Source organism: Eucalyptus grandis, chromosome 2, assembly GCF_016545825.1.
Source record: "Eucalyptus grandis isolate ANBG69807.140 chromosome 2, ASM1654582v1, whole genome shotgun sequence".
NCBI lineage: Eukaryota > Viridiplantae > Streptophyta > Magnoliopsida > Myrtales > Myrtaceae > Eucalyptus > Eucalyptus grandis.
In genome coordinates, this window is record NC_052613.1 from 10,880,907 (window position 1) to 10,897,958 (window position 17,052).

A 17,052-nucleotide genomic window follows, 5' to 3' on the forward strand; every position below is an offset into this window, starting at 1 on the left:
CGCAACCGAGGACGCTGCGTCTCTCTTGCTATCTATAAATACTCCGAGCGGAGCTCCACCGTGAACAAAGAAAAACCCACCTTCCCCTTGATCCGTCGCGGCCGAAACGAACTTGTCTTCCCCTTTCCTTTCCTTTCCTTTCCTTCTTCTTCTTCTTTTGGATTCTAGTTTCGTGTGTTTTTGCAGCTTCTGATAGATGGAGGGCGGGGACGACGCGGTGGCGCCGTTCGTCGCGAAGACCTACCACATGGTCGACGACCCGGCGACGGATGTGCTGGTCAGGTGGGGCAGGGCCAACAACAGCTTCATCGTGACGGACCCTCTCGAGTTCTCCCTCAGGATCTTGCCTGCCTACTTCAAGCACGGCAACTTCTCGAGCTTCGTCCGCCAGCTCAACACCTATGTAAGCGCTCGACGAGATTGAGTTTTCGGTTCGTATGTCGGTCAGGAATCGATATCGGGTCACGCTTGCGATTACTGATAGGGACTTGCTGGGAGAGTTGTTTGTTGTCAGTGAGTGAAGCGCGTCGCATGGACAGTGGCTCGATTGTTTTATCGTTTTTGGGTCGAATGGTTGACCTAAACATCGATGATGAATCGTGTTGTCTTATATCAGCTGTCTCTTGCGGTGTCTCTTGCGATCAAGATGCATGCTTGTGTACATCACCAGTGCGTTGCTTGCAAGAAAATGCTCCCTTGAATTAGAGATGTGTCTGCTGTAAATGAACAGCCGTTCATTCATTAACTAGCCTTTTATGCGATTACGCCATTTATTTTCTTTCTCTTATGCGATGTAGGGTTTCAAGAAGGTCGATCCGGACAAGTGGGAGTTCGCCAACGAATACTTCCTCAGGGCCAACTCATCTCTTGAGCAGCATAGCGAGGAGGAAGCACAACCCCAGGAACGCTGCTCATCCGCAGTCTGGGAACAGTAGTGGAGGAGATGGGGAAGATGAGGACGTGGCCATGGAGATAAGCAGGTTGAGACAAGAGCAAAAGACGCTGGAGCAGGAGCTTCAAGGCATGAGCAAGAGGCTAGAGGCCACGGAGAGGAGGCCCCACCAGATGATGGAGTTCTTGCACAAGGTCGTGGAGGACCCGCAATTAATTCTGAGGATGATGCTCGAGAAAGATAAGACCAGGCAATTGATATGTGAAAAGAAGAGGAGTTTCTTGAAATCGTCGTCGTCCTCCTCCTCTAACTTATCATCGTCGCCTTCGACCTCGTCGTCCCCGCCGCCATCGGCGTCGCCATCATCGTCTTCTTCCTTCGCTAGGGCACTGGACGCGCCCAATTCCGTCATGAATGAAATAGAGAAGGATGAGAGCAGGACGCATTTACGACCGCCCCCGCAGAAGACCAACATTTTTGTGGCCCCCAACTGGCACGGTGCTAATGCAAGTCTAGGGATGCCGAGGTGGGAGGCCGCGAGCGCGGGTCGAGTTGCTAGCATGGCAAGCGAGCCGGCAATGGCTAATTGGTCGCTTCTGCCGGCTGCCGGAGCTGGCGGCGGCAATAATGGAGCTGGAGCGGTGTTGCCCCAGCAACATGGCTTGAGTGGATTTAGCGGCGGTGGTGATAGTGGTTGGGAGTCGGGGTATTTAGGAGAAGCGGCTGCGCCATTAGTGGAAGCCCCGGCCCCGCCGCCTTATCCATTTTCCTTGTTCTTTCACTAAGTGACCATGAGAAATTTTTTTCTTGGGAGGTCAATCACTTGATTTATCTTATGTATTTATTATTTTTCCAGCCTTTTGTTATTTTCTTAATAACAAAAAAGGAAAAAGAAAATTCCAAACTCTCGTGTACTAATAAAAGGACTTATTATGGTTAAAATTGATAGAGTTGAAAATTCCAAGCTTTCAAGCTAAAATGGCCGTAAACCATATCTTTAGAATATTTAAATATTAAATAACATTTTCATCTAACAACTTAAACTTTTAAAAAACTGCTTGAATGATTCTATCTACCTCGCAAGAGGCTATTTAGCAAACTAATCAAGTTAGAAATATTATAGGTTTAGTTCGTTTTGACAAACACGTTACGTGCTTTTTATGAAAACTTCATTCATCGTAACATAATGCTATGTGGATAGTTTAACATAGTGTGTGCCAAATTTTACTAAAGAAGTGATCTTTCATCTTGAGACATCATCTTGAAGTATATATATTAGATGTCGACTTTAAAAGTATTTATAGTGAGTGTAATGATCTTGAGAGAGAAAACCGAATCAATTAATCTTATGGATAGAGAGATTCGCCATTCATGGATCTACATTTCTATATGCAAATATAGATTTATAATTATTCAATTTAATTCATTCCAAGATAATATTGTTGAAAATATATCTTGAGTTTGAACCCAAAAAGGAAATTTTCATAATTCAAGTAGGTTTCCATACTTGAATGGTTTCCTAGTTGAAATGGGTTTTTTATTTTGGATCATGCCCTTGTCTATATATATATATATAAGAAATGTTTTCACTGTGAAAAGCATCTAAGAGGTAACTTCTTCATGAATTACATTTTGAGAGCCTTAGTGTTGAAGCCAATTAAATCTTGTGAGTAACATTTGTGAACTCCTTCCTGAGATTGATATATTATTTCATGAGGAACGGTGGGCTAAAAATTGTGTGAGTTATTGGATGTAATTGGGGGCTAGAAACACTAAGAGTATTTGAGTGTGGTTGTAATCTTCGTTAGTGAAATTCTTTGTTGTTTTCCTCATAAATCTAAGACAACTCAACCAAATCACATAAATTTTGTGCCTAATTTATTTCTTTGTTTTGTTTGTTTTATTATTTGATCACTTATTTTTGCAACAATTAAGGGCGCTGGAAGAAGAAAAAGTGAGAATCAATAGATTTTAAGGAAATAATTTTGATTTTTAAAGATGTAGATTGAGGATTATCTCTACTAGAGGAATCCACACTTACCACTATCTAGGAAGAATCCGGAGTAAATAAAGCAAGCTAAATGGGAGTTGTTGGATTGACAAGTGCTGGGTGTTATTTGGTTGACGTTGACTCGTAACATCGCATTTTATATCATGAAAGAGAAGATCATTATGAGACAAAAGAAGGCCATGTTGGACATGCACGAGAAGCTCTTTGTGATTAATAAGATCTATCTAATGTGGCATCTATTTAACCTAAAGATATGCGAATGTGCATCGGTTGTTAATCATATCAACGAATTCAATATGGATATTAGTCAATTGAGTTTAGTTGAAATTGACTATAATGATAAGGTACGTGCTTTGATTTTATTATCCTTATTGCCTAATAGTTTGAATTGTTGTTGTTGTTAGTAAATCCTTTTGGTCAACAAGTTTAACATTTGATGGGATTTGAGATTTGGTTCCAAGTGAGAATGACTATAGAAGATAATCCGATGAATTTGTGCCTACTACTTTAATTACCATTAGCTGAAAAACTAGAAGAGCAAGAGGAATTAGAGTTGATTCCACAGATGATATTGCAGCTATAGCTAACTATAATCAAATAGCGTTGATTATGAGTATGTTACTGATGATTCATCGTTTGACAGATGGATTATGAATTCTACTCGTTTATTTTTAGCTACATCAAATATGAACTAATTTACTACTTATTAATGTGTCGATAGAAGTTAAGTGCAATTGGGGAACAATGTTGAGTGCAACATTGTGGATGTTGGAAATGTCAAAATTAAAATGTACGATAGTATTGTAAGGATATTGACGGTAATTTTTTAGAATGTGGAATTTCGAAAATTGTTTGGGGTGTTTTGGTGATAATGAGAGAAATAAGCTTCAAGGTAAGATAATGATGAATTCACTGTAGATATGTCGAATGCATTGATTCAAGAGTCTAAATTGTAACATATGCATTTGAGGCACATTAATGACTACTCAAGAAGACACGAGTGTTTGTGATGAGGCACGTGTTTGATGCTGTTGTAAGGATCAGATAGTTGAGAGCTTTGATTGAAAATGAGACTATGATCAAGCATATGCGGACTGTCAATAGTATGAAGTTTTGCTTGAAGATGTTAAATGAACTCTACATGAATGAAGGCATAGTGAGACATCGTAACTACAAGTTGCAGAGTTGATAGGTAGAACATTACTAGAGATAGCCTACAAAATGCTATTAGCACTAGTACGGCTAAGAGAATGCATTTGGTATGGTGAGCTACTTGATAAATAGATCCCCATCGGCTATGGTTAGATGTTGGACTTCCAAAGAAATGTGATTAAGTAACGTTACCGATTGTTTATTCTTAGAATATTTGGTTGCTCATGTTATGTTCGAATGAGTGATAGTAAGCTCAATGAAATGGCAAGAAAATATATGTTCATAAGTTATGCACAAGGTGAACAAGACTAGTTACTGGTGCTTGGAATAAGATCCGCATGTTATCAGGAGAGAAGTTACATTTGACAAATCTCTAGCATTTTAGGGTAGGAGTGGTTGTGGCAATGTTTAAGTTTAGTGTCTAGTCTATTTTCTAATTTTGTCTATTTTATTGTTCGATCTTTTATTTTGCAACGAATATCCCTTTGTTTCACTGTAAAGTCATCGTTATTGAAAATTTTTTACCTAGTAAATCTTTTTCCTATAAAATGAATTGTTTTGCTGTGTTGTGATTTGTTGAAAATGCAATTTAAGGAAATATTCTATGGTGTTCTTTAACGACCAAACTAGTCAATGAAGTAGTGTGCAAAGCAAAGACAAACACTATTATGGATTTTAGATATTGTAAACCCAAATCAGTCATACTCACGTGTTCGTGGTGAAAGTCAATGAACTAATAGCTTCTAAAAATTTAACTCAGCTATGAATTTTTTTGAGATTTGTAAGGTCAAATTAGAGAAGCAAAAGAAAACAACAAAAGTTATGATCATTATTTTGAAGATCAGTAACATGATTTCAAAAAAAATAAAAAATGAAATTATGGTCATAATTTCAAAGATTAGTAAAAGTAGTCGTGCTGCATTGGAAGCTTGATAGTACCGAGGGAATACAAAAATGATTTCCCTTTCCTTGGAAGGAAAACTCGCTTTTTGCAACTTTTTAATTCAAGAATTTCGCTCTAGAGAAAAGACTTTCCTCCGACATGTTCATTGGCGTGTGTTTAAACGCATGAAGAGTCTGAAAGCATTGCTTCACGTGACACAAACATTCTAACACTCGTTTTTTTATTTCTGATCAACAAAAAAAAAGTTACGATAACTACATATAAAGAATGCAAAAGGTGAAGTAACATTTTAGCTGTACCCAATTAGTCAATGGGTGGTAAATTGAGTGAGGACGTGTAAACATAATCGCCCTAACAACGACCCAATTAAAGACCAAATCTTTTTTTCCTCATAAAAGAATTACACATTTTGGTTGCTGAAAATCATTGTAAACGTGGAGAAAAAAGGAAAAGAGGGAATCCCCCTCCCCCCTTCCATATTGGGTCGGGCTTGAGGTTAAAATGTGAAAGAGTAGACTGACCAGGTGGGCCCCGCCATGTCCCTTTTGGGTAAATCGGGACACGCGTCCGTGCAGTGCACGTGAGTCATGTTGGGAAGGGGACAAAAGCGCGTAGGTCCTCGTAGGGTTGGGGGGACCGATCCTCGGCTCGCGTGACCACGTGCGGCTCTGTTGCGGGGGCACGTGTCTCCATCCGATTCGGTTAGATGGGCGTGACTTAGGTACTTGTCTATGTAGGGCATGAACGGCCACTGGTGCTGGGGTTTGGCCCTCCGGACGCTTTATGGGTCGAGTCGCGGCAATCATTCATTAGCTGCAATGATTTCTTTTTGGTTTGTCAATTTGGAAAATTTTCACACTTGTCGAACTATGCTAGGGCTAGGCTTATTTTCACGTGGAGAATGAGTCAATTCTTCGATATGACAAATTATCTTTATTAAAAAGGACATTTTCTTTTAGTGGGTATGATGTCGGTATAAAAAAACATATATACACGATTTTCATTGGATGGATTGGAGACGTATATGAATTTGATTACATGACTGGTCTCTAGATATGAGCGTGAGAGACATAAGTAGATAAACTTTTTGCATTGACGGTATACCTATTAATTGTTTATTGAAAAAGCATCATGACTTGTGATGATGGTCTATACAAATGACGTTGTTGTAAGAAATGATGTAGATGGCATTGCTTGGTCAAAGACACGTATGGATCGACAATTTTAAAGCCGAGATGGGGGTTGGTCTTGGTATTTTTTTTGGTGGGGAGGTCACGCGTTCTTGACAGGGGATACATGTGTAATTGCTGGAATATGCCTTGGATTTGATGGAAGAGATGGGCGTGCTTGGGTAAAGACTAGTTGGTACTCTAATGGAACCCTGACACGAAGCTAGCTCCAAATATGTGAAAGGTGCTTTAGGAAACAGGATCACTTACATCAAGATCATGAACATAATGGTGTCGTTGAATATGCACAAGCAGATTTGGCTAGTTCTCTATCGAATAGACAATTTACAATATCGAGATTGACTACCACTTTATTGGAAAAATCAGTTTCTACGTAAATTACAACAACGTTTGTGAACTCGAATGATCGATTTGCTGACTAGTTTGCTGAGTGCCTTCGCAGTCCTCGTGTGAGTTACATTGGTAACAAATTGGGGGACATATAACATGTATGCTCCAACCTGGGGGAGCCTCTTGAGGAACAAAGTGATCTCGTAAGTATGGGGGGGTTTTGGTGGCATTGTTTGAAAGCACTCATAAAGTCCCTAACCATTCAATCTCATCCCTCTCTTTTGTCTTACATTCATACTTTGATAAATAGAGAGAGCATGGCATAATAATCTCTCAATTAGCTACCCCACCATAGTTTGATCTTATGTGTTTCCAATGCAAATGAAAAGTATAGACTCATGACTTAAATCATGGACTAAGTGCCATCATGGGAAGAATCAATAGGTCATGGCAATGATACAGTAGCTGCAATGATTTCTGTCTAATTTGTTAATTTATAAATTTTTGACACTTGTCAAACTATGCTAGGGCTAGGTTTATTTTCAGGTGGATAGTAAGTTAATTCCTTGATTCGACAAATTAATTTTTTATAGAAAAGGACTTTTTATTTAGTGGGTACGCTATTGATTTAAAAAATATATATACACATTTTCATTGGATGGATTGGAGACGTATATAAATTTGGTTAATAACTCATCTCTGGATATAGGTAAGAGAAATATCCCTCTAACGATGGATAAGTAGATAAACTTTTATTTAGTGGGTACGCTATTGATTTAAAAATATATATATACACATTCTTCATTGGATGGATTGGAGACGTATATAAATTTGGTTAATAACTCATCTCTGGATATAGGTAAGAGAAATATCCCTCTAACGATGGATAAGTAGATAAACTTTCTACCTTGACGGTGTACCTACTAATTGTTTATTTAAAAAGCATCGTGACTTGTGACGGTGGCCTGTGCAGATGATGCGGATGGCATTGCTCAGTCGAAGACACGTATGAATTGACAATATTGAACCAAGGATTGGGGTTGGACATGGTATTTTTCTTGGTGGGAGGTTGTGCGTTCTCAATTGAGGATATGTGTGTAAGCTGGAATATGCCTTGGATTTGATGGAAGAGATGGGCATGCTTGGGTGAAGACTAGTTGACACTCTAATGGGACCCTGACATGAAGCTAGCTCCAAATACATGAAAGGTACTTTAGGAAATAGGATCACTTACATCAAGATCACGGACATAATCGTGTCAGTGAATATTCACAGGCAAATTTGATTAGTTCATATGCCTTGGATTTGATGGAAGAGATGGGCATGCTTGGGTGAAGACTAGTTGACACTCCAATGGGACCCTGACATGAAGCTAGCTCCAAATACATGAAAGGTGCTTTAGGAAATAGGATCACTTACATCAAGATCATGGACATAATGGTGTCATTGAATATTCACAGGCAAATTTGACTAGTTCTCTATTGAATAGACGATCTACAATGGAAGATTGAAAACTTTATCTCCTAGAAGAACTAAATATATCAAGATTGACTACCACTTCATTAGGCGAAAATTAGGGGAAAAACGGAAAGAGAGACAGTGGTTTGCGGTATATGACCAAAAAATTGATAACAATTACAGCAATTGACTCTGAATTACTGAATTATGTGGAGAATTAGGCCATCTTCTTCTTTAACTGGTCAAAACTGACTTCTTATGGCTTTTATATAGGAGCGACCTATGGCATAAAAATTATTAGTTGAACATACTGATACCTAGAACTTGCCCCAGTCCAAGTATTTTCATATTGCGACTTAAGGCATAAAAATTTCAACTTCTGTCCCATAGATATTCCTACTTCTCTATTTACTGTTATAATGGCTCGGTCATGATTGAGTGATTCTAGAGGATTGTCTTGGTATCTGTTGATCATCCTCTTAAATTTGTCAAACAGAGAAATATTCTTCCCTCGATTATGGGTTTGTCATCCTAAATATTGTGCTCAACAGTTTAGGTTGGCTTAGGGAATTCCTAGGCCAACTATATATCAAACGAAATTTCCTCTCTCCACAGACTAAGCATAGATACGATGTTGCACTACGTTAACATCTACCTCAATATATTCAATCGGTACATGCATATTCCATTCCTCAAGAACCCATAGAGCACGATTTTTTAATGGGAGGTGGAATTCCTGTTCCAATTGGATGTTTGTCAAAGCCAGTGATTCATTTTTGGAGAAGGTGAAAGAAGGATGATCTGTTTGGAGAGTCTCAAACTTCTAATGCATCCCCATCGAACCCATCATAATCAATACTCAAGAGTAATTACAGGAGAGGACTTGGTAAAAATGTGTTTATCATTTCCTTCCTTTCCTTTCGTCCTTTAATAACCATCTAAGATCTTTCTCTCGATTGCAGCTGAAACCTACAAACGAAAGTCATCAACAGTCATTGTCGGAGAATATGTAGAAGAGACTCCCTTGGCCAAGCGAAACAGAAGTCAAGGATTGCTCAGCATTGTCAATTCTAAAATCGACCAGGAGTTGAACTCAATTACTGTCGGTATGGCTTCATCACCTGGCCATCTTAGCCCATCAATTTCTGAAGAGCTGAAGCCAAGTGGGAAGAATTATATCAACTCCTTTCGTGTGGATATTCCCACAGTGCCTCTGACTCAGACCTCGAAAACAAAAGAATATAAAGTTTCTGCTGGTCTAACTGATCCAGGATGAAGACAGCCTTAATCTTTCTGAATATCGGCACAAGTGCGAAGAATTTTACACTCTCTTTGAGGATGGCATTGAAGCTTTTAGGTACAACTGCAAGCAAAAACAAATATAAGTGACAAAAGCCATCGAAGAAAGCTTTGGAGGGCTACAAGTTCAACTTTGTTAAGAGGGAGAGAACTTTAAAAGAACGGCACACTTCTCATATAAATGCCATTGATAAGAAGGCTTAGCTTGTGCGAAGAAAAGAGAGGCTCGAAACATTTATGATGGTACAGACTCGTAAGACCATAGATATATAGCGCTTCATTCACGAGGTCATTGTTATAGATGAAGCCAAATATTTGTTTTTAGGGGCTTTTTTGTCTTTTATATCAGATTTGCTTTTAGGTTAAAAGTGATACATTTATATTAGCGATCTTGCCATCAAGACGCTAAAAAAGGAAATAGAGAAGCAATAAAAAGAGAGAAAAAAAAAGTTAGTTTTTTCTTGATGAGGGTTCTCAATCTCTTTGTGCCTTGATCTTGAGAGAAGATCATCGTTGTATTCCAACTTTTTTTCGAAGTCTAGTGGATTCGCAGAGTGCCTCTACGCGGAGACGTAGTTCAGGTTTGGGTGAACTTCGATAACAAATATTTTAGCGTGTTCATCTGATTATGTTATTTTATTACTATATTTTGTCTGGTGAATTGTTTGCAAGCGTTATTTTTTGTGGAATCAACGTGCGATTTTGTAACAGTCATACGCAATGACATTTTCAGCTTAATCAGAATACAAGATGAATCCATTTATAATTTATTGGTACAGAAGAATTTGGTGAGAATTACTAACATAATTGAAAAATTAATATGACTTATTGATATCTACCAATCACGGCACTTAGTCCATGATTTAAGTCATGAGTCTATACTTTTTATTTGCATTGGAAACACAAAAGATCACGTTATTGCATTATTTAGTGAATTTTCTATTTATATGACAGGGTAGCTAATTGAGAGATTGTTATGTCACACTCTCATTATTTATTGAATGCAACACAAAAAAGAAAAATGAGATTGAATGTTTGGGATTTTCTGAGCACCCCTTCTTTATTTGTAATATTCACTTTATGATTGCTTTCAAACGATGCCACCATAAATCCTTTATTGTACTTACAAGATCACTTTGTTCCTCAGGAGGCCCCTCAAGTTGGAGCATCCATGTTATATGTCCCCCATGTTGTTACCAATGCAACTCACACGAGGACCGCAAAGGGACTCGGCAAACAAGTGGGCGAGTTGATCATTCGAGTTCACAAACGTTGTTGCAATTTACCTAGAAATCTAAGAATATTTTATGGTGCGGTGCATCATGTTGGTTATCTATTTTCGATAAAAAGTAAGCGAATCGCCATGAATTGGGGGAATAATCGTCGTTGGAAACAGGATCGCCTTGATTATGGATACCTAAGTACAACTCGATCTTTCCACATCCAATTCTGGTACGGCCTAATGAAGCGAATTCCGAGGCCCAAGAAAGAAGACAGAAGTCCCAAATTCTAGAAATACTCTACTTTTTAGGGTCTCTCTTTTTGGGCGAACGAAGTTGATCATAGAATATATCAGAATTACGCAATGCAAAGGTTCAACTCCACTTCATGTATTGATTGGGGTTGTTAAGTGAAGGATCGATTGAGCATACACTGCTAGTTTATGCAGCGTCTAAACCTCACAATTCGGCTCGATTTCCAATTCCCAATAACTTGCCTTTTCATGAGTGTCTTTTTAAAAAATAAAAATTCCATTCATTTTTCAGAATAATACTTAACAGAAGGCTATGTAACTTAGCAAATCCTAAATAATTGTGAAACAAAGCAAATACCAGAATATAAATAACAAAGCATAGTTTACAGCTACAAGCACGCTCTCATCCCTCAAGAATAGATTTGACAATGTAAATTTTTCGCAGCTGATCAACAAATTTAGTAACGAGCACACACTAAGATCTCCCACTTCATTTGCAATGGCTTGTAGTGTGCATCTAGGTGCAACATCGTCATCACAATTGCCATGCTAAGACATTGACATCAATATATTGAAAGAACACCTATCAAATACATGTAAGGAATTCCCGAAGTTACATCTAGATACAATTTTTTTTTTGGTCGGAGATCTAATTTGGGAGACGAAAGTGGCTTAATCTTGGAAAGGTTATGGAACCGCGTAAGGAACATCCTCGATGGTTGCCGACTAGACAAATGGATGAACCAATGACCACGTTCACCCAAGAACAGCTGCAAAAATTTACTTACACATGCAAGCTCCCAAAATAGATTGGAAGAGAAAAGAAAGGACAATCAAAGAAAAGAAAAGGAAAATCAAGTACTAAGTAATGATCTCAGCTTTGACGACAAAAAGAAAGTAGGATCTCGGCGCCACTGTGGGATGCCCTCCCTCTAATCACCGAATGCAAAGCTCTGTTGGGCCAACATCAAGATCGTAAAAATTCATCGAATTAAGGCCCATCATTTTGATTGGCTCACTAATCCTCCTCAAGAGCCCCATTTGCCTTGGGATCGCTTTTATTTTAAAGGAATGAAAGTAGTCTTTTTCACACACACACAGATATATATCAGTTACGGATGATGGGCAATCGATTTTAGCTCAGTTAGGTCGTTCTTCGAGTCAAGACCAACCGATGTACTTAGAATTTGGAATTTGGAAGCAGTCAAGGAACAAATAACCTTAAGTCGGTCTGGACAAGCTTGGAGAGTTTGCCCGACCTCAATTTCTATGGGCAAGAAAGAGAAATTTGACCAGAAATTTTCACCCTTATACTAGTGAGCTCCGTTACTTGGGAAAAGAGCATGACTCATATTTCGAGTGGGCAAATTGTTGTGATCTCAACACGAGCAATGAATTTGATAACAGCGCCATAATTCAGATTCTTGATTAGTGCTCTAATACCATATTAGAATATCCCACCTGAAAACTTTAAATCATCAGGCAAAGAGTAACTACATATTAAGGCACAATATAACCACGTACATATACAACATGAGACTATATAGTTAATAGGAAAGAATCTCAAAATCAAAGGGAACTTCGATGCAAATGTGATGGACCATCCTTCTTTATATCGATAAATTTGCAAGCGTGTTGAGGATAAGAGGGAATTGAATTTGGTAGGTGATTTACGTAAAGAAAACTTACACAGGCCGTGCTGAATGCGTAAGCATGCGTCTTGCTAGATTTTTTTTTTTTTTTTTTTTTTTTTGGCTATATTCTAAGATGCCATTGGACCATTTGTGTAGAATGCAGCTGTTCGTGCAAACTTACTTGAAAACAGATCATACGTCGATCGCAAACTTGCGAGTCGCTTCAGCTGTAAAGAGAGGCGCACAAAGGCAAAAGAACGTTTAGGGTTGTGATTTCTTTCCATAGCACTGACACTGCAGTTGAAGGGTGGAGTATCATACAACTGGTTTCCATTGGAAATTTGAGAACTTGTTTAACATTCCATATTTGGAAATGATAGATGCCAATAATATAGGACGAACGTCTCTAAAACGAGAAACACATATATGATAATAAGGAAACATACACATCATTACAACTACTTTGTGAGAGAAGTGAGAGTTGCTGTATTTCAGTCCTGTAAGTCAGCAAATTCGAAATGGTTCACCATATATTATGCCAAACAATCCATGGAAATGACTTACTGCCTGCAAGTGAGATATCAGTTCAGAATCTCACTGGCTAGCAGAGAAAGAATTTCCATCCATCGAATGGCATGAACAAATCTTTAATTATTTCAGATTTATCGACTTACAAGACAACCCAGTCATTGTGCTGAAGCGTGTGTCAGAAAATATGACTCACAAATAGTGTCACCCCGCCATCTTGGTAAACAATTTGTCCAACCTTGTTCTCCGCCTTTGTCTCGAATCTTTTCAATCCCCTAAAAGAAATAATTAAGAATTAAAAGTGATATAATTTGCTTATTGTTAACATGAATAGCTATTTGTAAAGAACGATAAAGTGAGGGTACAATTCTTTTTAGCTAAATAAATGAAGTTATAGCCAAATGCTCATAGAGAGAGAGAGAGAGAGAGAGAGAGAGAGAGAGGGTTAGAGATTTGAATTATGGTAGAGAGAAGAATTTATAAGGTCGAAAGATGAAAGGTACTTACATTAAAATAAAAAAATGCAACAGACTGAGAATATATTTTTAGTGCTTTAGTACATATTCCCTATTTTAGCACTCAAAATATGTTTGTAATTTATCAACCAAAACTTTCACAAATATGACAGATACACTTTATGACTTTAATTTTCTTCCACCTAATTTACTCTGCACATATGACAATATCTAAATCCTAACAATAGTCAAAATTCCAGTAAATATTATAATCGGAATCAACAATCATACAACGCATTTTCATTTACCTCAAGAGTTAGCTACTGAAAATGAGTAATATTAGAAAGAGAGAAATAAGAGGATACACGTACTTTTTTCCCTTTTTTACCATGACAGAAATTCCATTCTCATTAGTACCATGATACTTCAAAATACGATGAATTTGAGTACAACCTGTTCTTAAGATTCATATAAATTACAACAGAAGGACATCCATTCCAGTAGATCCGCTTTAATTCCAAAACAGAGGATTCAATGGAGCCAGCGCCCCCTCTCCCCCCCCCCCTGGTGGGAGGCAGGGGACTAACATAATTTTGATGCCAGTTCTGGTCATTCTTAAAACTGATTTTGTGAATGTTAAGTTCAAATACTATTTAAACAACTCATTTTAGGTGTCTTTTCAAACCAGGAAAATTAAAGATTCCAATAATCTTTATTCTACTTTTTAGTTTCATTGTGCCACTCCAAGAACCCGAGTTTGTCTATCAGTCAAGCAAGATGCAAAACGAAAGTACCAAGCATCCTCTAATTTACTGTATTCTGTTAAATGCTAAGATAAAACTCCTACTTTCTGTTCAAGCTTTTTTTTCATTAAGTTTTATTAAACAAACAGATTAATATTCATTCGAAAAAAGAGAACTTAAACTGTGAAGCAAAAGAAAGGCAGAGACAACTGTTACCTTAATATTCTCTACCACTTTAAGGCTTCGTCATAGACCCACAACCTGCTATGGCTTCGAGATTTTGTTGTAATCCTCTTGACGAACAATTTCTCTACCAAGATCATCAGTTGATTGCACATAATCTAATGCTTTGTGGCTCATCTTCAACTTCTTTCTAAAGATTGAACATATGACTAAAGGAAGCCGTCCTGAAGTGATGGACTTATTTCTAGAATATCTCCCAATGAGTCTTTCAACATAATGATTAATTCAGGTTGTCAGACTTTCCCATCCAGCGCAACGATCTTGCTGCTAATGGTAATCTTGCTTGCGGACCTACACTACTTTTGGAATACTGTGAAACTAGAAAACGTGTGAAAGACTAGCCGGACGCCTTGCTGAAAGTTATAAATGAGTTGCATGTCCCGGAAATGGTAGATAATGCCCAATTGGATATACCTAGTGCTTTCAATTTCCTATTGGAGACCTTGATTCACATTGCAGGTGTCATCCCATCAAAGCCTACATGATCTCCACCCAAAGCTTCTAATGATCATTATCATCCACATCATCAAGAACCATGAGAACTTTTTGTACAAAATTAAACCCATTACCTCAAGAGCTAAGGGAAGTCATCAAGAACAATGAGAACTTTCTTAGCAATATTGAAAGTCATAACCTCAAGAGCTAAAGGAAGTCATCAAGAACAATGAGGACTTTTTTTACAAAATTAAATTCATAACCTCAAGTGCTAAAGGAAGTTATCTATCTCATATTCATACTTGAGGTCTGCTTAGTATCATCAAGAACAATTTTGCTTCTCGTGGTAATGATAATCCTACTTCCTAACTCAAACCACTTGTGATCTCCAACCAAATCCTTTAATTGATCATTATCATTCACATCATCAAGAAGAATGAGGACTTTCTTACTCTTAAATAAAGTAAGATTAATTATATTATTTTATCCTCATTAGAAACTTGACGATTTAGTTGGTTCCACATTGATCAGCAAGTTTGTTGTTGATGACTTCAGCAAAAACTATCTTGCCAATACCACCCATTCCATAATTTCCAATAAGGGTAGCGCTAGAATTTCGATGAACAACTATCATCACATTCTCTATAGGAGAGTTGATTCTGACCACGTGCACAGTAAAAACCAGTCTAAAGGCCTTTTTTAAAGTACTCAAAACCTTCATGATAACCAATTTTACCAATTCTCCTTCATACCTGAAAATAGAATTAGAGGTCAAGTACAAGGCAACAATAATTGCATGGTAAATCTCATTACAGCACATCAACAAACTAACTTTTAAATGGATTGCCCCAGCTATTGAAGTTGTTAATTCCTCACCTCTATATTATATATGTTAGATATTGAAATGCAAATAGTCAATGCACGGAAAGTAAGGAAGGTTCTAGTAAAACAGTACCTATTGACATCTTTCTTGGAATCCCATCCTTTTAGGGACCTAATTTCTATGAGCACTTCCTCCCATTGATCCTCAACCTTTTCATCAACATGCTTCTCACGCAAGCAAAATCTCTTTGCCAACATCACTAATAGGAGCTCCACATCCTCTGGTTCGACTTTGTAAAGTATAGGCAAGACTAAGTGTCCTCTGCTAATCTTGCACTCCATCATTTCAAGCAATTCTCCAAGACAGCATCTGCTGGAAGCATAGTTCTGAGAGAGAACAAGGATCAAGACGTTACTCTTTTTAACAGCTTGGAGATGATAAGATTCACTCTCCTTGCCTTCAAAGACCAACCAACTAGACACGCCAGAAATGCAAGTTCTCTCGTTTTCTGCAAGTGCACGATGGCTACAGAACGAGGCAAGGATATTGGACAATACATATCTTCTTTTATCTGACTACACCCTTAATTTCTCCTTAGAATAGACCACTGGGTTTGCTCTGCTCTTAGACAAAAGGGGATGACAGCTTTCCTTTGAGAAGTTGTATATTCTAGTACATCAGATTGAGTGCAATGCTTTGTATTAAGTCGTGTGGCATTGTCTGGCACTAAAGTTTTAACTGTAGGACTAGGTTCTACTTCTTTCGGATAAGCAGCAATTGACTGAAACTGAGTAAATATCTGACTTAGTTGCACGATGATCTCGTTTTCCTTTTGCTAGGTAACTGCATAACGACTTCTTTTTTTTTTATTTTATTTTATTTTGGTCAGAATTGCATAATGACTTCAGATGCTTAAAGACTTGTCATGTACTCATTCCCATAATAACGTTCTTTGCCGTTTGTAGACAGGTATGGTGCCAATGCACCACGTTACTGTTTGGCCATTTCAATATAGCATTAGCACGACAACAACAGCTCACCAGGCGAATGGCGTCTAATTAGCTAATTATATTCCTTTCACGACATCATCGCCAAGCAAAAATTGAGATCTGCTTCTTGGATAAATCGAGAATTCACTGAGCAAGTAGGGACGCGCATACCTGTTGATCTTGATGAAGATTCCACAACAAATCAGTAAGAGAGAATGGAGAGAAATTCGAGAAGAGCAAACCGAGACTGGTACAATCCATCGCAAATGTCGGGCGCATGGAAAAAGGAAGATTTCACCCTTATAAATACAGGCACCGGTGAACCCTAGGAGCCGGCTTGAGCGTTGGATGGCTTATCTGAGAGTGGGCCCCCAACCTTTCTTCACCGTCGGATGTCCTTAATGTGTCCAGTCAAGCTCAACGTAGTTCGCGGGGTCGCACTAGACGTGTGCAAAGGACTCGGAATTTGCCGGGATTGCCCATAATCAGACC

General features: G+C 38.1%; 1 protein-coding gene and 1 pseudogene across 6 annotated transcripts; one reads left to right on the forward strand and one right to left on the reverse strand.

Annotated features, from left to right (window-relative positions):
* On the forward strand, positions 1-1,747 carry LOC104438286 (annotated as a pseudogene).
* A 10,963-nt stretch (positions 1,748-12,710) lies between these two features.
* LOC104438284 (disease resistance protein RPV1) lies at positions 12,711-16,837 on the reverse strand. Of its 6 annotated transcripts, XM_039307509.1 has the most exons (5): positions 16,732-16,831; positions 15,704-15,957; positions 14,287-15,500; positions 13,019-13,147; positions 12,748-12,911 (listed from the first exon to the last, which is right to left on the reverse strand). In XM_039307509.1, exons 1-3 carry the CDS (start codon positions 16,819-16,821, stop codon positions 15,257-15,259), a joined length of 588 nt encoding a protein of 195 aa, XP_039163443.1. In that variant the 5' UTR covers positions 16,822-16,831; the 3' UTR covers positions 12,748-12,911; positions 13,019-13,147; positions 14,287-15,256. The 6 variants fall into 6 exon arrangements, 4 of the variants coding, with proteins under 4 accessions (XP_039163444.1, XP_039163443.1, XP_010049695.2 ...); XM_039307510.1 differs by lacking the exon at positions 14,287-15,500 and having other exon boundaries at positions 12,711-12,911; XR_005548599.1 differs by having other exon boundaries at positions 12,750-13,147; positions 14,287-14,790; positions 16,732-16,837.
* Between the last annotated feature and the right edge of the window lie 215 nt (positions 16,838-17,052).

Coding starts and splice junctions, on each gene's coding strand:
- LOC104438284 (XM_039307509.1), bottom strand. CDS start 16,821: ATGGATTGTACCAGTCTCGGTTTGCTCTTCTCGAATTTCTCTCCATTC. Junction 15,958..16,731: donor ATCTTCATCAAGATCAACAG/GTATGCGCGTCC, acceptor GTTCTCTCTCAG/AACTATGCTTCCAGCAGATG. Junction 15,501..15,703: donor TCCAAGAAAGATGTCAATAG/GTACTGTTTTAC, acceptor TTCTATTTTCAG/GTATGAAGGAGAATTGGTAA.